Source organism: Oryctolagus cuniculus, chromosome 2 (assembly GCF_051225735.1).
Source record: "Oryctolagus cuniculus isolate XC-2025 breed Fujian yellow rabbit chromosome 2, ASM5122573v1, whole genome shotgun sequence".
Taxonomy (NCBI): domain Eukaryota; kingdom Metazoa; phylum Chordata; class Mammalia; order Lagomorpha; family Leporidae; genus Oryctolagus; species Oryctolagus cuniculus.
The window spans coordinates 94511164-94533770 of record NC_142868.1 but is presented as its reverse complement, the minus strand read 5'-3'; the positions used below and the strand labels follow the sequence as shown (position 1 = coordinate 94533770).

Sequence of the window (22607 nt, the reverse complement as noted above, 5' to 3'; positions counted from 1 at the left end):
CCTCCGACCTGGGCGTCCCCGGCTGGCCTCAGGCCAGATACGCACTTGGCAAACACTGCCTCATCATTAGAGCGAGTGGCCTGGACGGTGCCCTGGGCTGCGGGCAGGCAGCAGAGGGCTTCCCTCGCCTCCCTCCGCGCTCTCGCTCACTGCTGCCTTAGCCTCACCTGCCCACCGCTGTGCAGGCCCCTTGATCACCACTGCGGGCTGCTGTGTGACCTTGCACCAAACTTGGAACCTCTCGGAGCCTGTTTTGCTTCTGTAAAACAGGAGTGAACTTTCTAAAGTCACTGTGGGGGCAGACGAGCTCGCACTGGAAGAGCACTGGGAACAGGCCTAGCACCCCCAGAATGTTACCTGCGGCTAGCCTGGCTCCACCCTGCTTCCCTCCACCCTGTGCGTCTGACCTCTCCTCCCCTGGGCCTGCAAAGCGGTGTGGACTCTGCAGGTCCCAGGAGGGCGTTCCAGACCAAAAGGGGCGTGTCTTGGCGATGCGCGGAGGGGACCAGATACCGCCATTACCTGGCATAACCACACGCTGTTGATTTGTCCCCTGGGCTCTGTCCTGTGTCACTCTGCACCCTGTCCCATGTCACCCTGTCCCTGTCACTCTGTCCCTGTCCCTGTCCCATGTCACTCTGTCCCTGTCCTGTCCCATGTCACTCTGTCCCTGTCCCATGTCACCCTGTCCCTGTCCCATGTCACTCTGTCCCTGTCCCATGTCACCCTGTCCTGTCCCATGTCACTCTGTCCCTGTCCCATGTCACCCTGTCCTGTCCCATGTCACTGTGTCCCTGTCCCATGTCACCCTGTCCCTGTCCCTGTCACTCTGTCCCTGTCCCTGTCCCATGTCACTGTGTCCCTGTCCCATGTCACTCTGTCCCTGTCCCATGTCACCCTGTCCTGTCCCATGTCACTCTGTCCCATGTCACCCTCTCCCTGTCCTGTCCCATGTCACTCTGTCCCATGTCACCCTCTCCCTGTCCTGTCCCATGTCACTGTGTCCCTGTCCCATGTCACTCTGTCCCTGTCCCATGTCACCCTGTCCTGTCCCATGTCACCCTGTCCCTGTCCCATGTCACTCTGTCCCTGTCCTGTGTCATTCTGCATCCTGTCCCTGTTCCATGTCACCCTGTCCCTGTCCTGTCCCATGTCACCCTGTCCTGACCCATGTCACTCTGTCCCTGCCCCATGTCACCCTGTCCTGTCCCATGTCACTCTGTCCCTGTCCTGTCCCATGTCACTGTGTCCCTGTCCCATGTCACTCTGTCCCTGTCCTGTGTCATTCTGCATCCTGTCCTGTCCCATGTCACCCTGTCCTGTCCCATGTAACTCTGTCCCATGTCACCCTGTACCCTGTCCTGTCCCACATCACTCTGTCCCTGTCCCATGTCACTCTGTCCCTGTCCTGTCCCATGTCACCCTGTCCTGTCCCATGTCACCCTGTACCCTGTCCTGTCCCATGTCACTCTGTCCCTGACCCTGTCCCATGTCACCCTGTCCCTGTCCCATGTCACTCTGTCCCTGACCCTGTCCCATGTCACTCTGTCCCTGCCCCATGTCACCCTGTCCTGTCCCATGTCACTCTGTCCCTGTCCTGTCCCATGTCACTGTGTCCCTGTCCCATGTCACTCTGTCCCTGTCCTGTGTCACTCTGTCCCTGTCCCATGTCACCCTGTCCCTGTCCCATGTCACCCTGTCCCTGTCCTGTGTCATTCTGCATCCTGTCCCTGTCCCATGTCACTCTGTCCCTGTCCCATGTCACCCTGTCCTGTCCCATGCCACTCTGTCCCTGCCCCATGTCACCCTGTCCTGTCCCATGTCACTCTGTCCCTATCCCATGTCACTCTGTGCTCCTGCCTCTGTTTGATCTTCCCATTTCAGCCCTTGCCACTTTTCTCAGGACCTGGGCAGTCTTTTGTGCCTGCTACCCCCTCCCTGATGAGTGTGGACGCCTCTAGGGATCAGGACTCTGTGTGTCCACCAGTGTTGGATTCTAAACTGTGCCTGGCACCTGTTAGGCACGCATGCATTTCTTTCCTTTTCTTGAAAAAAATTTTCTTTAATAGTTTTTCAAAAGATTTATTTTATGTATTTGAAAGGCAGAGTTACAGAGAGAGGACACAGAAAGTGAGATCTTCTGCTAGTTCAGTCTCCAAAAGGCCACAACCACTGGGCCTGGTCCAGGCAGAAGCCAGGAGCCTGAAACTCCATCCAAGTCTCCCACGTGGGTGCAGCGGCCCTAGGACTTGGGACATCGTCCATTGATTTCCCAGGTGCATTAGCAGGGAGCTGAATCAGAAGTGGAGCAGCCAGGACTTGAACTGGCACTCACATGGGATGCCAGCACACAGGCAGTTGACTTAACCCCACTGTGCCACAATGACTGCCCCATCTTTGTTTTTTGGTTTTTGAATCTTTTTTGTTAATTGAGAGGCAGAAAGAGACCAACAGAAAGTGAGAGTGCTTCCAGCTGCTGGCTTACCCCTCAAAGGCCTATAATGGCGAGATTGGGTGGGGCTGCAGCAGGAGCTGGTAACTCAATCCGTGTGGTGTCCCTGGGGGGTGGTGGCAGGGACCCAGGCATTGGAGCCGGCACCGTGGTCTCCCAGGGCCTGCACTGGCAGGCAGCTGGAATGGGAAGCAGAGCCAGGTTCCTGAACCCAGGCGCTCCAGTGTGGGAGGTGGGCTTTTAAATCGCTGAGCCAAATTCCCCCTCCATCCCCGGTTTTTAGGTTTTAAATGAGTGCATGAATCTGCCACTCCTCGTGTCATTTTCCTCCTTGTGTGGCATCTCTGTGTGACACGTGGAATGTCCCTTCAGCCTCAGGATGGGAGGCGCTTGAAGCTTCAACAGCTGCGCTGTCCTTAGGGATGCAATGTCTTTTTGCGGAAGGGCCACACGTGTCCCTAGAGCAGGTATTTCATCCCTGCCTGGGTGCAGGTGTTTCTGCATCCGTGTGCTCCGTCCAGGAGGTCAGGAAGCAGGCATGCCCCTTGGTTTTCTTCTAGAACTAAACACTGGGAGGGCCGTGGTGCTGACATGGATCCCACAACTTCCTAAAACCAGTAGTCCTCGAGGGTTCTGGTCACGTCACTCATACTCCCCCGCTACCCAACCAGTGAGTGCTGTGGCCTCCCTAGTGCCAGCCCCACTTTGAGCCCCTGGTGCCTCCCGCCGGGGCCTCTCCTTCAGAACCTGTTTGCACACCATCACGGGGCCGCTCTTGAACTGTTGGCTCACTGAGTGCCTAGCTGTTTACGGTTCTGCTTTTCCATGTGTGTCTCAGGGGCGGGGCATAGTTCAAAAAGCTCATGGAGGAACGGGCACTTGGTGCAGGGGTTAAGACGCTGCCTGGGACCATGCCACATCCCATGTCAGAATGCTGGGGTTCAAGTCTCACTTCTGCTTCCGATCCAGCTTCCTGCTAAGGTGCAAGCGGGAGGCAGCAGGGGATGGCTCAAGACTTTAGCTCCACGTGGGAGGCCTGCACTGAGTTCCAGGGCTCCTGGCCTTGCCCTGGCCCTGCCCTGGCCTTTTGCAAGCGTTTGGGGGAGTGAACCAGCAGCTGAAAGATCTCTCTCTTCCCTCTGCCTCTGTCTTTATCACTCTGCCTTTTAAATAAACCAAAAAAATTTTTTTAAACCTCATGGAAAAGTGGAATTAAGATGAGTTTATTTGATACAGAAAAGAAAACCCGAGCCTAGTTTTGTTCACAATCCGCACTTTGCATACATCTTTGGAAAACCCGGGTGCCTGCACGTCTCGCTTCTCCACGTCGCCTGTCTGCCCAGGGAGGGGAGGTCACAGAACACATTCCTTCTTCCTTCTCTGGGTCCTCAGCCGCGCACAGCGGATGAGTGAGGAGGAGCACAGCTCTCACTGCCACCAACTCTGACATCGATAATGTCGCGGTTTCTCCCACGTGGAAGCGTCGGGCGTGGGTACTGGTTTCCTTTGGAAATGTGGGCTGGCATCCAAGTGTCTTGTTTCAGAAGTCCCGGAAGTGTCCCAGTGACCGAAGCCCAGCTCAGTCATTCCAGAAGCAACAACCGTTGCTTGGTGCTGTCGATCCTGTATGTGACAGCCCTTTGTTTAGGCGCTCGAGGTCACAGATGCTAGGAAAGGTCATTTTTTTAAAAAAAATTGTTTATTTGAAGGGCAGAGTGACAGAGAGAATGGGAGACACAGAAGAAAAAGAGAGAGAGAGGTCTTCCATCTGCTGGCTCACTCCCCAAATGACTGCTAGAGGAGCCAGGAGCTTCCTCCAAGTCTCCCATGCGGGTGCAGGGCCCCAGTCACTTGAGCCATCTTCCGCCGCTTTCCCGGGAGCCCCAGCAGGGAGCTGGATCAGAAGTGGATCAGCTGGGATTTGAACCAGCGCCCCTAGGGGATGCTGGCGTTGCAGGCGACAGTTTGGCCTGCTGCACCACAGTGCCAGCCTTGGGAAGGTCATTTTGAAAAGCAGGTGGTGGAAGTGGACTTCAGGATGGAAACTGAGGGCGCTGTTTGACAAGCAGGTTGACACCGGGTGGGGTGCGTGCGTCCCGCAGTGCAGGGCCTGGGTTTGATGCTCAGCCCCTGACCCAGCTTCTCTCCCAGGCCCTGGGAGGCAGCGGTGATGGCTCGATGGTTGGATTCCTGGCTGCTGGCTCCCACCTGGCCCAGTCACAGCCCTTGAGGGCACTCCGGGCAAGGGCTGGTGAATGGGAGTTCTCTGCGTGTCTGTCAGTCTGTCTGTGTCTCTGCCTCTCGACTAGATGAGACGTAAACAAGAGATTGACTTTAGAGTAGAGATAGGCGTAGGCCTTTGGAGATGGGAGAAACCTCAGGACAGCTGTAACATCTCAGACCTCTCGAGAGACATGGAGCCAGGGTTTCCTAAAGGGACCATCCAGACCTCATCGTGGTGCGGGCCAGAGATGTCCAGATTGGTAACGCCCCTTGGGGTCACCTGGTACGTCTGGGGTTTCCTGCAGGAGAGCAGCTTGGAGCGAAATGTAGATGTGGCTGCTGATTCATAGCCGATTTCCCCACCATTTAATGTAAACAGTTATTAAACGCATGCTGGAAATACTCTCTCTATAAAAAAAAAAAAAAGATGCTGACCGAGAAGCCAGCTGGAGTTCACAGGAGCATTAGAGAGAGCGCTAATGGTCTGAGTGCCGTTATTAAGAAGAATGACACGAGCCCGGTGGGAGCTAGCCTCGGCTGCCGGGACGCCCGTCGAGGACGGCGAAGGCAGGCGAGCCAAGGTGTTTGTCTGTGGCAGCTGCTGAGAGCCGTGGAGAGGGGGCTTAAGAGGACGTGGGAGGGCGGAGCCTTCTTCCCGGGAAGTCGAGAAAATGGCAGTGTTCAAGAGCAGAGAGAGAGAGGCCGCCGAACAGTTTGATTTGGCTCAGTTGCTTCACGGTGCGTCGGCTTTGGGAGGGCAGAGGATGGCGTGGGGCTGGCGTGCCTGCCTGCCCGCGGGAAGGGAGGGAGAGGGCTGCACAGCTCAGGCCCGCGGGCCCGCGGCCTCCGTACCCCTCCCCCGGGCTGCGGGAAAGTCCAGCACCTGCTTCCTGCAGTGTCTTCCGAGCAGGCTGGGTGGCTGCCGTGCCGGGGTGGACGCGCTTGTCCTATTCCAGAGAACCGGCCTGGACCAGGTCTGGGATCAAACCCGGCCTTCTTGTCCCGAGACTTCCTGTCCCCATTGCTATCGGCAAGGATAGACTTGGGTCAGTCACCTCTCCTCAAACCCATGAGGTTCGCAGAAATATTTCTTTTTGCTGTTGTTGTTAAAGATTTGTTTATTTATTTATTTGAAAGGCACAGGTACACACACACACACACAATCTGCCATCCCGCTGGTTCACTCCCCAAATGGCCACAATGGCTGGAGCTGGCCCAGGCCAAAGCCAGGAGCCAGGAGCTTTATCCGGGTCTCCCACCTGGGTGGCAGCGGGGTCCAAACACCTGGGTCATCTTCTAGCTGCTTTCTCAGGCACATCCCAGGGAGCTGGATCGCAAGTGGAGCAGCCAGGACACAAACCAGCACCCATACGGGATGCAGGCGTCACAGGTGGTGGCTTTACCCGCAATGCCCCAATGCCAGCCCCATCGCAAAAATATTTCTGCTTTGAAGGTGCCTCGGCTCTGTGGCTGGGCCTTATCTGATTAGAGAGAATGACCACGTTAATGAGGAGGCCCTGGTGGCCCTGTCTGACTCTCCCACGTTGCAGCTCCTCGGGCTCATCGGCTCCGGCTCGGATACAGAGCCGCTGCCGAGGGGCTTTGGGCAGGTGACGTCATGTGCTGGTGCCTCAGCTCACTGCTCTGTACAGTGAGACTAAGGACAGGAGCTGTCTCCCAGGGTGGCTGGGAGGAGCAGACGCGTTCAGACGTCTCAGCTGCTTAGAACAATGCTCGGCTCACACATCTGAACTGCTGCTCTTTTCTTTTTTTAAGATTTATTTATTTATTTGAAAGGCTGTCTTATAGAGAGAAGGAGAGACAGAGAGAGATGTTGGTTCATTCCCCAGATGGCCGCAGCGGGCAGGGCTGGGTCAGGCCTAAGCCGGGAGCCAGAGGCTTCCCACGTGGGTGCAGGAGCCTCAATACTTGGGCCACTTCCTGATGCCTTCCCTGGCCTTTAGCAGGGAGCTGGGTTGGAAGTGGGGCAGCCAGGGCTCAAACAGGCGCCTGTGTGGAATGCTGGCTACAGAATGCTGGCCACAGACTGCGGCTTAACCTGCTTGCCCAGCAGCGACCCCTTGCTGCTGTTGTTTTCAAACCCTTTTTCCCTTCCTGCACAGCATCCCCATGGTGAACTGTCACAGGCCAGAAGCCGTGGCAGGGGTCCCACAGGGGTCCCACCGGCCTGCTGGGCATGACCAGTGCGGCCCTCCCAGGCCAAATCCCTTCTTTTTTTTTTTTTTTTTGACAGGCAGAGTGGACAGTGAGAGAGAGAGACAGAGAGAAGGTCTTCCTTGGCCGTTGGTTCACCTTCCAATGGCTGCCACAGCTGGCGCACCGCGCTGATCCGAAGGCAGGAGCCAGGTGCTTCTCCTGGTCTCCCATGGGGTGCAGGGCCCAAGCACTTGGGCCATCCTCCACTGCATTCCCGGGCCACAGCAGAGAGCTGGCCTGGAAGAGGGGCAACCGGGACAGAATCCAGCACCCCAACCAGGACTAGAACCTGGGGTGCCGGCGCCGCAGCTCAATAGGCTAATCCTGCGCCTGCGGTGCCGGCCCCAATTCCTTCTGTATAGAGACTGGACACAGCCCCCCCGGGACCCTCAGGCAGGTCTCCCAGTGCCTGGCAAAGGGGCCGCCCATCCTGGCTGTGTCCCTCCAGCAGTTCACATAAAGTGTTCACATACAGGACCCACTGGTCAGCCGCGCCTAGAGGCAAGACTGCGTGTGTCAGCGACAGCAGGACGCTGGGTGCCGCAGCTGGCAGCCGGGACACTCAAGCCTGCTTAGCAATTTGGGGGGCGGGGGGGGAAGCCCCACGTTGGCACGTTGGCCGCGTCCAAGTGGGTTGATCTCGCAGCTTCGCCTGCGCCAGCCGCTGCTCTTCCCATAGCAGCAGGCTGCCGAGGGAGCGCTCCATAATGTTTGGAAACACTGGAGGCCGCTCCCTGAGACGGGGGCCGCTCTGCTTTCCAAGACGCGTGCAGTTTCCGCTCCAGTCAGCAGTACGTCGTCAAGCGGCAGTGCTAAATGTGGCCGGTGGGGAGAAGGAGGCTCGGCGGGGGCGAGGCACGGGGGCCTGGCTGCTGCGGACGGACGTGTGTGGAGCTGGGCGTGTGCGCCGCCTGCCACCCCCACCTCATCTCGCCCCCAGCCTGCAGGCGGCATCTGTCTGCTCTGTAGCACTGGGAGTCGCTCTGATGGGCCCGAGGGAAGGCTGTGGGGTGCAGGCGGGGTGCTGGGGCCTCCATCTAGGTGTAGTGTGGCCCCGGGATGAATGGGAAGTGCCTGCAACCACCACTCCCCTCCCCAGGAAGGGATGCTTCCACTGGGGCCGTAGCAGCTCCTGGGAAGGTGAACAACTGAGTGAACCAGCCCCAAACATTTGATTTCTCCCCTCCCCCAACTTGATGTGGCTCATTGAAAAACCTGCCTTAGTTGCTGCGTTCGCTTGGATTCCAATTTAGCCAACAGGTATCCTGAAGCCGCTGGCGTGCGGACTCCCATGCATGGGCACCAGAGGACACCCCGTCTCATCCTCACCGCTCTGCCCAAGGTGTCCTGGGTGACCCCAGAGCCGCCCCACGGAAGCGTTTGCTTGTTCCCGAGGCTGGAATTCCAGTTCTGTTTCCCAGCCACCAAGCGGTGTTAGACCTGAAGCCTGCTGTGGCGCATCTGACATTCTGCTCTCTGTCTGATGAGGAGTGACTCTGATGCCTGTGTGCTTCTCACTATTGGGAAAAGAATCCTGTCCCTGCAGACTTCGTGCCAGGCCAGGCCACACCCTGCTGTCCAGCTCAGGGCCTGGGTTTCCAGCCTGCTGGCCACAGTGACCATCTGGGAGCTCAGGCTAGACTTGGAACTTCCTGTTGCCAACCTCTTGGCTGTAGGCTCTGTACTGCTGCAGGGGGCGGGGGTCCCAGATATGTGATTTGGAAACAGGCAGAGGAGGGTTCCAGTCCCAGTTGCTCTACTCCCAATCCTGCTCATGGGCCTAGGAAGGCAGTAGAAGATGGACCAAGTGCTTGAGCCCCTGCACCCACGTGGGAGACCTGGATGAAGTTCCAGCTTCTGGCTTTGGACTGGCCCAGCCCTGGCCATTGTGGCCATTTGGTGAGCCCACCAGCAGAAGGGAGATCTATCTATTTCTTTCTCTCCCCGCCCCCCACCTTTTTAAAGATTTATTGATTTGAAAGAATTAGAGAGAGAAAGAGAGGCAGAGAGAGAGAGATTTTCCATCCACTGGTTTACTCCCCAATTGGCCGCAACAGCCAGAGCTTCACCAATCTAAAGCCAGGAGCCAGGAGCCAGGAGCTTCTTCCAGGTCTCCCACGTGGGTCCAGGGGCCCAAGCACTTGGGCCATCCTCTACTGCTTTCCCAGGCCACAGCAGAGAGCTGGGTTGGAAGTGGAGCAGCCGGGACTCAAACCGGCGCTTATATGCAATGCCAACACTGCAGGCAACGGCCTTACCCGTTATGCCACAGCGCTGGCCTCCCTCTCTTTCTCCCCTCCCTTCAGGTAGAATACATAAATCTTTAAATAAAGAAAAGGGGGGGGGGTTGTGGCAGGTACCTTTGCACATTGCATTTTCCCAGTGGGACCAAGTCGGGGTGGGTTGGGGGAGGGGGACCAAACAAAAATATCTCAATAGTGAAAAACAGCCCCAGTGTGAAAAACCATTTTTACGACTCAGGCGCTCCTTAGGAGTCAGATTCCACTGAGGCTGTGCCAAAGACTGGGCCTGCGACCCAGGGGATGCCTGTGGCAGGGCGGGGGAGGTGTGGGGAACAGGAGCCAGGGGAGCCCCGATGTGTGACGAGAAAAGCCCAGGGCGCCGGCCCCTGCCACTGCCTCCCGGAGCCTCGGGTTTAACGCTGGCCTTCTTCGGGCCTCACGCTGCACCTCTCTCACTCATGGGTTTAAAAATAGAGACCAGGGCTGCCAACCCTCTTAAAAGGAACAGAGTGGAGACCGGAGCCAGCACCGGGAACTGACACCGGCTCTAGTCACCTCCCTAAATAGACCCCCTGCGTGCACACGCCTCCCTCTGCCCAGCCGGGTTACCCAACTGGCCACGGCGAGGTCACCACGCACAGACTTCCTGTCCGGCCCGCCTTGCTCCTCTCACTGCCGTAGAGAAGCAGTCACAGGGTGGGGGGGGGGGCGGCTTCCAGGCAGTGCCTGTAGGGAACATTCTGGAAGGATTCTCCCTGACTCGCTGGGCAGCGGGTAGAGAGAGAAGGTGTGACTACAAGAAGTAACAGCTCCCCGCTGGCCAGGCTGCGGATGGCTCCACACTCCCCAGGGCGGTCCTTGCCTGGCTCCCAGCTGGAGATAAACGGGCCTGCGTTTCTCAGAAAAGGATGGGTGGTGTTGGGGGGGAGTGGAGTTCTCTGGCACCCCCTTATCGGTAGTGCCCAGAGACTCGAGGGGGCCGAGGTGCCTCCCTGCGTGGGTGAGGGACTCGGCAGATAGAGGAAGGGGGCTGGCAGCAGAGCTGTGCCTGTCAGCAGGCCGCCGCGCCGCCGGCGGGCAGCTGTGCGGCTGCGGGAGCTTCCGCCGGGGGCTCAGGCACAGCTTCTGCTGTGTGTGCAGCTTGGGCACCGCTGCGTCACGACAGAGAAAATGGAAACTGAAAACATGCAGTAGAAGCCCAAGAAGTCGGGCTGCTACGGCCGAGCTCTGGGCACGCTAGGGGTCCCGTTCTTGGCCATGGGTCTCTGACCTTGACTAGACCCTAACTTTCCAGTGCAGAAGCAAGGTCGGCACCCCAGACCTCTGCGTGTATGTGTGTGGGGGCCGGGGGGATCATCTAGACAGGAGCTTTAGTTGACAGAGAAGGGAGGGAGGGAGGGAGGAGAGAAGGAGGGAGGAAGGGGGGAGGGGAGAGGGAGGGAGGGAAAAGGACCAGCTGTCACTGATTGAGCACCTACTGTGTACCAGTAGCAGTGTGAGGTGTTTGCACATTGTCCCCACAACACAAGGGCACTTCCAAAAAGGTTGTGGGGACTGGAATTAAATGATATGTTCATTTTGGTGCCAAACAGATGCTGAGGTCCATGCATAAGAGAGCTTCAAAAAGCCCATGGAGAATGAGTATTATGAAAAAAGTAGGCATGGATTTCAAGGTTTTTTTTTTTTTTTGCATCAAAATTAATGTATCTTTTCATTGCATTTTTCACGAGCGTTTTGGAGGACCCGTGTACTGCATTTTGTATATCTCGCATTTGGCCAATGACAAAGCAGTGCTCACAAAAGTCACTTCCTGCATCCACAGTTAGGACTGGCGGAGGCTGCCCCATCGGAACACACGGCCCAGGTGCGTGCTCTGTGAGAGGGGCACAGACGCACGTCCTTGCCACAGGGCCCGAGTTGCCAGGACAACCTTCTCTGGACTCCTGGGTCTGCCCTGAATCTCAGCTGTGGGGTCCCTTGTGTCCCAGGCCGGCCATGGCATGAAGCATCTGGGAGACAGGTCACCTGGGACTCCTACTCATTTGGGATTCTTGGCTTTAGGCTTTTTTGTTTGGGTGGGGGCATGGATGGGAAACGTGTTCTCCTAGCTTAGGGTTCATAGCCATCATGGTCGCGGTCTCGGGCCCCCACCCCCTCCTGGGCACCAGCTGAAGCGAGCTGGGGGTTCTATGTGGTGCATCGTGAATGTCTTGCCTTCCTCCTCCTGCCGTGCTCCGCCCCTGCCTGGAAGTGAGCCTGTGCCAGCCCCAGCCCCAACCTCCAGCACCCCCTGTTGCACTTGTCCACCCAGGGAACTGCAGAGATGCCACTGGTAACATACTTAGCAGGACTGGACAACAGATCCCGTGACGCTGCAGGAGGGAGCCGGCGGCCCGGGGTCTCTGCCCAGAGCCTGTGGCTTTTCTGCAGCCCCTCAGTCCCCTTCTGTCTCTGCTCGTCTCGTCTCGGTGTCAGTCACTCTTAACTGGCGGCCCTCCTGGGCACATTGGATCCCTGCTTCGGAAAGTGCAGGCTGGAAGAAGCACCGAAACAGGAGATGGCGGAGGAGGAGCCGGCTGATGATTTGTGATCTTCCAGGGTGTGGTTGTGGGTGCAGTCACGTACTGGGGGAAAGAATAAGCGCTTATCTCTCTGAGACCCCGGGGCCTAAAGAGGCCTCCCCAGCTGCTTCTGTTTGCCCTAGTAAGTGGGGAGTGGCCCTTCTTGGCCATCTCAGCAGACTCCCACCTTTCAGAGGAAAGAGCTGGGAAGGCCTTCCCGGCTGATCTAAATCTCTGCATAAATGAGTCCTAAGCCTTACGGTGGCCCTGTGACTCATGGACATGGGAAACGTGTCATCCTTAGTGTTGTGCCGGCCAGTGGGGTGCTGGGAGATGGAATGGGATGCAGAACAGGAGAGTGAGGCTGATTCTGCCCAGGAGGTGCGGGTCGGTCTTGGTGCCAGGCCCGGGCAGGGCGCCGTGGGATCACGCCACGGTGGCCTCTGGTGCTGGAGAAGTTACGTCGCTGGGGGCTCCCTCCTCCAGCCCCGTCTGTCTCTCCTCCCTTCAGCCTGAGGCCTTTGCGAGCGGCATGGCCCCATTTCTGTCTCTTCTCTTCTCTGGCCTTTGCTGACTCTGGGCATATGCAGGTGTGGAAGCCCCAGCTCTAAGGAGGTCGTGGCTAATGTCAAGAGCTCTTGTCAGCCCTGAGAGTGGTAGGGCTCTAGCGTCTCCCGCTTGCCTCGCTCGTCCTCTTCGATTACTTGTGTATGACAGGTAGCACTGAACTCACAGCACTCAGACGACACCGGCTTAGGAGTTCCAAGAACTGGGAAATGGCATTGGCCTGGGAACGTTCTCCTTGCTACTGATCTTTAAATATTTCACAGCGTCTCTCACCCTTGAGACAGATCGTCTATATGTCAGGAAACTCTGAGAACTCAATAATAAGGGAAGCAGCAATCCAATTTAAAATCGGATACAAGGTTGAGCAGGTACATCAGCAAAGAGGATGCGTGGGTGGCAGATGAGCACCTGAGAGAAGTGGAACGGCTAGGGAAATGCAAATCAAACTCACACCGACACCACTGCCGGGCTGCCGGGTGGTGCAGACGCAGGCTGACCTCCCAAGATGGCGGCCTGACCCGGGGCGGGAGGAACTCAAGCAGAGGTGACTGACATGTTCACTCCTGTCGGGGCGGTGATGCTTCCACGGAGGCAAATGCGTGTCAAAACGTAGCAGGCTGTGTCTCAAACATGCAAATCATCGCGTGTCAATGCCATCTCAGATGGCTGCGGGAATAGTCTGCTTTTCAGCTCACCGCATGACTCAGTCGTCTCAGTGGTTTTGGAAGTGTTACACACATTCACCCATCTGAGTAGGGCTTTCCCTCTCTCTCTCTCTCTCTCTCCCTCTCTCTCTCTCTCTCTCAATATTAATGTAGGAACAGAGCTTTAGGATCCCCTGAGATGTGCCACTGGGCAATCATCAGGGCTGTTCCAGTAGCCATAATTTATTAATTGAAGTGCACTGTGTACAGGATTCTAGCAACTCTGGGAGGCAGTCCCGAGAGGCCTTGCAGAGTGACAAGTGTTGTCATAATGGGTGCACCGTCACTGCCCACCTACAGACACCGCCTGCGTTTGGGACAGCACTGGGGGCATTTGCCAGCTGCCTCGCAGGGCTGGTCTGCCTTTATTTGGGACAGCACTGGGGGCATTTGCCAGCTGCCTCGCAGGGCTGGTCTGCCCTGAGGCTCAGCCTCCAGGGCTGTGAGGGTCTCAGGACCCAGAGAATTCCGACGTGGCTGTCGCGGCAACCTCCACGTGGGCAGCAGCGAATTGTTGTTGTGTTTTTCTGCCTTCTCAGCAACATTCTGGTCTTCCCTCTTGCTCTTTAATGATCTCGCGTTTGGGGGACTCCTCCCCTCCCCCCATAGCTGCAGGTCTTCACAGAGCACCGTACTTTGCAAGGTGCCTCCCTACCTTCTCAAGGTGTGCCACTCCGCATGCACGCTGGCTCCCCCGCACTCCTGCTAGGAGCCCTGCTGGGGCCGGGAGTGCACGCGGCACAGGTTTGGCTTTGTGCCAACTGGACCCACGGATTACTCGCAGTGACCTTGGTCCTGACTCGCCACCTCTGGGGGTGCAGCTTCTCCATCCACACACCCGCAGTGGCATTGCCTACCTTCCGGCCCACGGGCTCACCCACGAGACGGGGAGAGACGGTGGGAATGAGTGCCGGGCACTGCGTCTAGACTCTTCTTTGGAGACCGCACGGAGCCGGCCTCGTGACGCAAAAGCACCTTCGTGACTGGAACAAGCGCTGTGCCAGGAGCCCCTGCACTGATTCTGCTGAGCGTTTGTCACCACTCAGGGGTGAACCTTCTCTTAACCGGTCCCTGGTGTCACCTCTAAGATTTGCCAGCCCCCACCTGCTTTCAACTTCCACCCCTGAAACGACCCCATGAAAAGGAGGACGGCCCCAGAGCCCCCCACCCCCGCCCCAGGGACCGTGGCCAGGGACGACAGGAGGGCCAGCCAGGTGGCAAGCACAGGTCTGTGTGCCTCTCGCTGCTCCTCGGCCGCATTCCGCCCGGCGGCTCCCTGGCAGGAGCTGGAACAGGCTGATTAACTGGCATCTGGGGACACCACACAAGAGCTCCAAACCTGCCGATTGGCTAACGGAGCGTCCATAGACCGTGCTGAGCTCACCCTGCGCCGGGGGCCCATTCACCCGGGCGGCCGGCGGCGCAGGCAGGCGGGAGGCCATGCAGCTTGCAGCTCCTCACCTCCATTGGACGTGCGCGCCTCTCTTCTGCAGCCGCAGGACGCTCGCCCCGCGCCCGGGGCCGGCCGGCACCTGCAGCTCGGACCGCGCCCCCGCCCCTGGGCTGGGCAGCAGGTGCCCTCCGCCGGGAGCCGGCCTCGCGCGCACTTTCCCCGCGCCCCGCTAATGGCGAGACGATGAGGAGACCCCGTTAGCGGCCGGCGGCGGGTTGGCGGCGGGCGGGCGGGCGCAGGGGCCGAGCGCAGGGAGCCAGTATTTTTAGCCCGATGCCGCGTAACTCGCCGGCGCTCCCCGCGCCACCCAGCAGATAACCGGGGAGGGGGAGCCGGAGCCGGGCTCGGATTTCAGCGCGGGCGCCGGACGATGGCAGCGAGACAGGGCAGGTCCGGTCCAGACCCTGCGGTGAGTGGATGAGCGGCCGCCCGGGGCGCGCGGGGCCTGGGGGCCGCTGTGCGGGACGCGGGGCGCGCGGGCTGCGGCTCCCGGTGCCGGCTCCGAGCGCCAACTTCCTCCCCCCGCTCCCGGGAGGGTGCGGGGCCAAGCCGGGGCAGCCCTCCTGCGGCCTCGCCCCGGGCGCCCGGGCTTCTAGCAGGATCCAGAGGAAAATTCCGCTGGCCCCGGAGGCTGCGGCCGCGACGGGACCCGGGCCGGGCAGGCACCCGAGCGGAGGCCGGCCTCGGGGTGGGCGGCCCGGGCGGCAGCCAGCGCGGGGTCGCCTCTGGGGCGCCCCTCACCCCAGGAAGGGAGTCCCGCCTGCCAGGCTCGCCGTAGTGGGTGGCCGTGGCCTTGGTCGTGGCCTTGGCGGGAGCCTCGGCCGTCTGGCCCTGGGCACGCCTGACCCCTACGCGGGAGAAGCCGCAGCGGCCAGGGGGAGGTCTGGGGGCGGCGGGAAATGAATGGGGCCCGCGGAAGGCAGGCCCGCGGCGAGCCGAGCGCCTGGCCCGTGTTTCCGTAGCGTGCGCATCGGGGCGCGCAGCCGGCGGCCCCTCATTAGCGAAGGCGAAATCGGGGTTTGGGAACTTGGCAGCATCAAGTGGCAGGGCTGACCCCACGCGTCCATCGCGGGCCCGCAAGGCAGGTGGCAGACAGCACAGGCCGTGGCCAGGCCCCTGCACACGTGTTAGGGTGTGCAAGGGAAGCCGGCCTGGCGCAGAGATGGCTTCCCCAATGATACCTTTAGTTTGCTGGTGTGCTCTCTCCCAGGGGTCTGAGCGGGGAAGGCGGGAGACTCTGGTGTGTGTGTGTGTGTGTGTGTAGCTTTAACAGCACAGGCGCCCTGGCCTGGGGCTCATGTCCATTTCCCCGTAATGGAAGGGACACAGATGTGCTGGCGGGGGCCTGGAGGGACAGACGGAGAGCTCCCAGCAGACAGCTCTGCAGGGTCCCTTCCTGACAGCGCCTTCATTCAAGAACTTGCATGTGGCACAAACAAGCCGCCACCATGGGGACTGGAGACGGGCTTCGGCCCATGGCTGGCCACGGGCGTGAGTGTTAGCTCAGTCGCCATTCGTCTTCCCCTGAAAGCCCTTGAGAAAGCAAGTCCTGGGGACAAGCCCCAGGGGGACGTGTGCAGAGGCCCTGGGGCCTGCTCCCTGGACTGGCCTGGCGTTGGGTAGGCGTGGCGGCCAGCTTCCGGCTCCTTCCGTGAGCCCCTCTGTTGCTCATCCATGGCTATGTTAGTGTCACCCCGCTCAGGAAGTGCAAGTTTAATAATAGTCCGAGTGTCTCAGGTGGCCAGGGCTCACGTCCCCGCCACAGCAGTCCCAGTAGAACTTGAGCCCCAGAGAGAATCCTGGCCCCTTCCTTCCACTTCCGTTTCTTTCCTCCTGGAGTGGGCGCAGCCTCTCGGCAGCCAGGGCTGCCCTCCAGAGTCGCCTGAGGAGCTGGGGAAAAGGCTTGGCCCGCCAGGCAGTATCGCCCACTGGCTAAGAGAAAGACCCTGCTGAGGCCAGGCTAAGTGGGCGGCATCCTGGCCCAGCCACACACTCGCAGTGTGACGTGGGGCAAGTCCCTTAACTTCTCTGTGTGTCAGCCCTGCTTCTGATCAGGGAGCTCATCAGAGTGGCTACTTCACGGGATTATTCCAAGGCGCCAGTGTGCTAACTCACGTCAGTGCTCCCAACATAGGCAGAGCTTTATCAGAGCAAACGTACTGTGCTTTGTGTCAAAGGAAATTCAGGTACATCACATGGATTAACTCGCAGGGGCATAGGCCAGGAACACAAGAGTATGCTGTGTGCACCACCACCCCTACACACACACACACAGGTAAAGGTATATTCAAGTGGCACTCGGAGGGCTGGCTTTGTGGCACAGCGGGTTAAGCCACTGCCTGCCATGCCAGGATCCCATATTAGAATGCTGGTTCAAGTCTGGGTTGCTCGGCTTCTGATCCAGCTCCCTGCTAATGCCCCTGAGAAAGCAGAGGAAGATGGCGCAAGTGCTCGGGCCCCTGTACTTTGGCCTGGACCAGCCCCAGCTGTTTGCAGGCATCTGGGGGAGTGAACCAGTGGATAGAAGATCTTTCTTTGGCCGGTGCCGCAGCTCACTAGGCTAATCCTCCGCCTGTGGCGCCGACACCCTGGGTTCTATTCCCGGTCGGGGTGCCGGATTCTGTCCCAGTTGCTCCTCTTCCAGTCCAGCTCTCTGCTGTGGCCCGGAAGGCAGTGGAGGATGGCCCAAGTGCTTGGGCCCTGCACCCGTATGGGAGACCAGGAGGAAGCACCTGGCTCCTGGCTTCGGATCGGCGCAGCGCGCCGGCTGTAACAGCCATTTGGGGGGTGAACCAATGGAAGGAAGACCTTTCTCTTTCTCTCTCTCTCTCTCTCTCACTGTCTATAGCTCTCTGTCTCTCTCTCTCTCACTGTCTAGCTCTGCCTGGCCCAAAAAAAAAAAAAAAAAAAGATCTTTCTGTGTGTGTGTGTGTGTGTGTGTGTGCGCACCTCTCTCTCTCTCACTCTGCTTTTCAAATAAATATTTTTTAAATGACATCCCATGTTGGCCTCTCTGAGCCTGGCAGCGAGAGGGTGGACAGTGGATGGGACAGGGAGGGACAGCAGATGAGCTCCGGTTTCTCCCAGCCCAGAGAAAGAGTCGGCTGCGTATTTTGCTGTCTTTCTGTTGAGAGTCTACTCAGGAAGTGTTTTTAAGGAGCCTTTTGGATTCTCTGACACCCTTTCGGCCCTGCTAGATTCCAGTGTTCCCCGGGCACCTGGGACAGCTCAGGTTGGACGGGGATTGGCGGACCGCATAGACAGCGAGTAGGGGGGACAAAGGGATGACCAGGGGTCTCACGTGCCAGCCAGGGCTGTGCGGCCAAGCTGTGGCCCAGCGCCGTGAGTGGCTGCACCTGTGAGCCCTGTGGAGCCCAGTCATTTTGTTGCCAACTCACGAGGGCAGGGACCTATATTCCGAGTTTCCGTTCTCTCTCGCTTGGCCCTACCGGGATCCTGGGCCTGAAATAGGCCCTCCGTCAATCCGCTGTGGAATTAAACCGCAGCCGTCGCCAGCGGGGGTATCATTCTTCGCAGTTCACCTCTAAGACACCCTGAAGATGCCGCGTGCGTGTGCCCTGACCCCCTCGTGTCTGCCAAGGACCGAGGACGATGGCAGCGGCCCCGCCCGCCCCTCACTGTCCAGAGACCTCACCCAAACTCTGCTCTGTGTCACTGACAGGAAGGGCAAGAGCTCCGCGGGGCAGGGCTCGGGGACAGGGCTGGGGGCCCTTTCCTCTGCCGTGGCTAACTGGCAAAGGCACGGAGCCCCGTGACCAGCCCCGCTCTCTTGGTTTGAAATGGTTGAGAAGTTAGCCTTCCAAACCTCAGTTTTATCATCTCAGAAGTGGGTACAACAATGACATTGTGACACACTTGGCCAGCTGACTGGTGTCGTTGCTTCGATATTTCATTTGTGAAGCCGCAGAAAGCATTCTGTCCGCCTCCATCCAGTCTGGGGCGGGCTCCCGGCCCTCGATCGCCCTGCTTGTCTGAAATACTCGCTCTGTTCCCTAGACTCGGTGTTGTCTTCCACATGCTGCCTGCTTGTGTCCAGCCATTCTCGGGGTTTCATCCCAAGTCCCACTGTTGTGCTGCGAGTGGTGGATAGTGGGAGACGTGTCCGTTTAACAGCCTGATTCTCAGCAAATAATACAACCAGTCTCTGATCGTGGGATCCAAGCAGGCTGTCCGAATCAGAGGCCTCAGCAGACGCGTGTCTGAGACACGAACCCGGGTCCGGTTTCCCCGACGCGTGCCTGGGGCTCTGGCAGCCCCGCCCTGGGTTCCGAATCGTTTCTTTCACCGATAGACGCCTTGAGAAGGGGTGCCGGGGCCGAGGGAAGTGCCGGCCCAGCTGATCCTGCCGGGGGAGGGCCAAGACTTGCATAAGTGAAACAGCCAGAGGAAGGTGTATTTGAAATGCTTTGTAAAAGCCAGCTCCTTTCTGGTTCCCAGATTTGCAGACAGCAAGGACAGGCAGCAGACAGGAGAAAGAGGAGGTTGGACCTGGCAAACAGGGGTGAGGGAGAGCTCAGGGCCAGGGGGATTCCAGGGTGCAGCCAGGAGGTGGACGGAGATGGGGGAAGGGAGGGCAGGGGGTCCTCCTGCCGCCTCGGGGTCGGGGGAGATCTGAGCGGTCCTCCAATTGAACCTAATCGGGCCCCATGTGGGAGCACTGGCTGTGGGGCTGGTCAGCTGGGCGGGGCTGGAGGGGGTTGGCTGGGGTGCCAGCTGTGTGTGTGAGGTTGCAATGAGCTGGTGCTGATGGCTCCTCCCACCAGGGACCACCCCCCCCCCGCCCCCGTTAAGTGGTGAAGCCGCAGAACCCCACGTTGAGGGCAGGGTAGTCATCAGAGCTCCCTGTAGATCGCTGGTCGTCTGAGTTCAGGGACGGCAGGATTAGCATGAGCTGTGGCCACGGCGTAGCACGCGCACGAAGGTGTCCTCACAGTCCCCAGCCAGACGTCCGAGGGCCAGCTCGCTCTGGCTCGTCACCCCGCCCGCTGCCTGCTGCCCTGGCTTCCTCCGCTTCTGCTTGTCTGAGGACACTGAGCAGCGTTTGGGCTTGCCTCAGGTCATCCAGACGATCTCATAGCGAGATCCGTGACGTCACCAATCTGCAAAGGCCCTCCCCCCCGGTAACGTCACATGCACAGGTTGCCGGGGTGGGTGTGTGGGCACAGCTTGGTGGTGGTGGTGGGAAGTCCACACAGCACGCTGTGTAAGAAGGGTGATGGAGGCGGCGTAGGTTTGTCACCTCTTGCTCTCTGCCTGTCATCCATCTTTACTGCAAACAAGTGTTCCCGGCACAGGGTCTGGTGGTGCGTGGGGCAGGCGGCTGAGCAACAGCTAATGAACCAAAGTGTTCACTCTTGCACGCGACACCCGGCTGGGGGCACCCAGCTTAAGCTGCCAGCAGAGCTGGGAGGTGGCACCTGGGCATCTCAGGGCCACATTGCCTGCCGTTGGTCTTGGCCGTGCCACTTACCTGCTGTGCAGCCCTGCAGAAGTCACCTGAGCTCTCTGTGCCTCAGCTCTCTCATCTGTGAAATGGGCCTGTGATGGTGCGTGCCTCTGAGGTTTTGAAATGAGGATTAAATGCATATTTATGTGTGTGTGTGTGTACAAACATATTTGGATACTTCAAAAAGTTCATGGAAAAATGAAATGAAGAGATGCGTTTGTTTTGGTATGAGGAATTCTTGAAATCTGTGCGTAGGTTTTGCAGAATAAAATTTTCCACCAACTTTTTTGTTTTCTCATCTTTAAGAAGCGTGGAGACAGAGAGAGGCAGACAGACAGACAGAGCGCCTATCTGCTGGTTCACTCCCAGAAGCCGGCGGTGGCCGGAGTGGCTTGGGGGCCAAAGCTGGGAGCCTGGAAAACTGTTCAGGTCTCCTGCATGAGGGCGGGGACCCAATTCCTTGAGCCATCACCGATGTCTGCCAGGGTCTGTGTTAGCAGGAAGCTGAAGTCGGGAGTTGGAGCTGGGACTCGAACCCAGGAGCCCCAGTGCGGGAAATCGGCTTAACTGCTGGACCAATGCCGGCTCCTCCGTGAGCTTATGAAGACCTTTCATATGCATGCGTTTAAAGTTTTTTGTACTAAAATCAACTTCTTTAGATTCAATTTTTCACAAACTTTTAAGAGTCTTTCATTTTCTATGTAAAGTGCTAATAATGGTTCTTTTTCATAAAGAAAACATTTTGAAAGGCAGAGCGACAGAGAGAGGGACAGAAAGAGAGGTCTTCCATCCGCTGGTTCACTCACCAAATGGCCACAACAGCCAGGAGGAGCCAGGAGCTTCATCTGGGTCTCCCACGCGGGTGCAGGGGCCCAAGCACTTGGGCCATCTTCTGCTGCTTTCCCAGGTGCATTAGCAGGGAGCCGGATTGGAAGCAGAGCAGCTGGGACTTGAACCGGCGCCCGTATGGGATGCGGGTATCGCAAGCTTTACCCAGTGCGCCACAACGCGGGCCCCCAGTAGTGTCCTTGGCACTTAGAAAGTGCCAGGAGAAAAACAGAAGCACAGAAGAGCACACACTTGCGTTCTTGGTGCCTGCACTCAGCACTCCCGGGGGCTGGCGGCCTGTGTGTGGGCACAGGCCCATCTGCGAGGCTGCACAGTGAGTCGCTGGCCTGGGTCTTCCTGCCTGTCAGCCCTGGTCCTGGAGGGGGGCTTGGTCCAGGGCAGCTCCCCCTGTGCCGCAGTGAGGGGCCGTCTCGGGTGGGCGCAGTGGTAACAGCCCTGGCCCTGACCTCGGCCCCTGTGCTGAGTGCTGGGCTTGGCCGGGACAGGGAAGCCGACTGCCACCCGAGGCCACTCACGTCCCTTTGTTTGCCCTCACAGGCTGATGCTGCCACCAGCTTTCTGAGAGCAGCCAGATCAGGTAACTTGGACAAGGCCTTGGACCACCTGCGGAATGGGGTAGACGTGAACACCTGTAACCAGGTAAGCAGGACGGGGCGGGGCGTTGCCTCTGACACTGGCCTTTGCCTGGTGAGCTTGGAAACTTCCCCACTGAGCCTGTTTCCTAGTGGCTTCAGAAAGCCTGAATTCCGTGCTACCCTGTGGGCCCCTGCCGCTGTCTCGGGCTGTGCGGTCTTTGAGAGTGGGTAGCAGGAAAGACCTTTGAAGGCTGCTGTCGGGAGCCCTGGGGTCACCTTTGTTCCCCCGGGCGGCCTTTGTGGCTCAGGGCCGGGTGAGTTCCTGCGGCGCCGGCAGCTGGCTCCGGAGGGCTCCGGAGGGCTGTGGAGCGGAGCGGCCAGCGCTCGCTTCCAGGAGGGGCTGCTGGGGATGCGGGGGAGGGCAGAGGTGTGGGAACTTCCGCGGGGAAAGAAGAAAGAGCCCTGGAAGCGCCAGAGGTGTGGCTTGCGTTCGGAGGTTGGTGGCTTGCTATGTGGCTTTTGTCTGTCGGTGTTTGCCAGCCTGTACCAATTAGGACTGTGTTTCCCTCCTCGCCGCCTCTACTGTTCCAAAAACTGCTCCTCGTTGGAGTGACTATGAGGAGGAGGCCTTGCAAAGTTGGTGGGAAAACGGAACTAAATGAATGCAGGTTTTCCGTGAGCTTCTATTTTTTTAAAGATGTATTTATTTGTTTGAAAGGCAGAATTACAGAGAAAGAGAGAGAGACAGAGAGAGATCCTCCATCTGCTGGCTTACCCCCCGAAATGGCCACAATGGCCAGGGCTGGGCCGAGCCAAAGCCAGGAGTCAGGAGCTTGATCCGGGTCTCCCACATGGGTGCAGCGGCCCAAGCACTTGGGCCACCCTCCCCTGCTTTTCCCAGGCCATTAGCAGAGAGCTGGATCAGAAGTGGAGCAGCCAGGACTCGAACTGATGCCCGGAGGGGATGCTGGCGCTGCAGGCGGTGGCTTTACCCACTACGCCACAGCACGGCCGCCTCCCACAGCTTCTGAAGCCCCCGCAGCGCACAGCACATGCAGTGGAGTGTCGTGTCCGTTGTTACGTGTCCAGCTCTGGAGCACCAGGTGGTGCAGCCGCGGCCGCTGCCCGTCCCCAGAACTGCTCCTTGGCAAAGCCACAGCTCTGCCCGTGATCGGCAGCCCCTCACGGTCCCCACCCCTGATGGCCCGCCTTCCTTTGCCAGTCCCTGGATCTCAGCCTACATCCTCTCCTCCCTGCCCCGACTCAGTTTCAAGCGCCCAGCGCCAAGACTCCACT

At 58.8% G+C, this 22607-nt stretch overlaps 1 protein-coding gene across 9 annotated transcripts in view; it reads left to right on the top strand.

The window, feature by feature from the left end:
- ANK1 (ankyrin 1) overlaps window positions 1-22607 on the top strand; it is a 184864-nt gene that overhangs the window by 87804 nt on the left and 74453 nt on the right. For 8 of the 9 annotated variants that reach the window (XM_070068600.2, XM_070068598.2, XM_070068599.2 and 5 more), the window contains exon 2: window positions 21274-21375. In XM_070068600.2, the coding sequence (XP_069924701.1) occupies window positions 21274-21375 (102 nt within the window). Of the gene's footprint in view, window positions 1-14641; window positions 14830-21273; window positions 21376-22607 lie in introns of those variants that run through there. The other variant, XM_070068602.2, reaches the window with a different exon arrangement.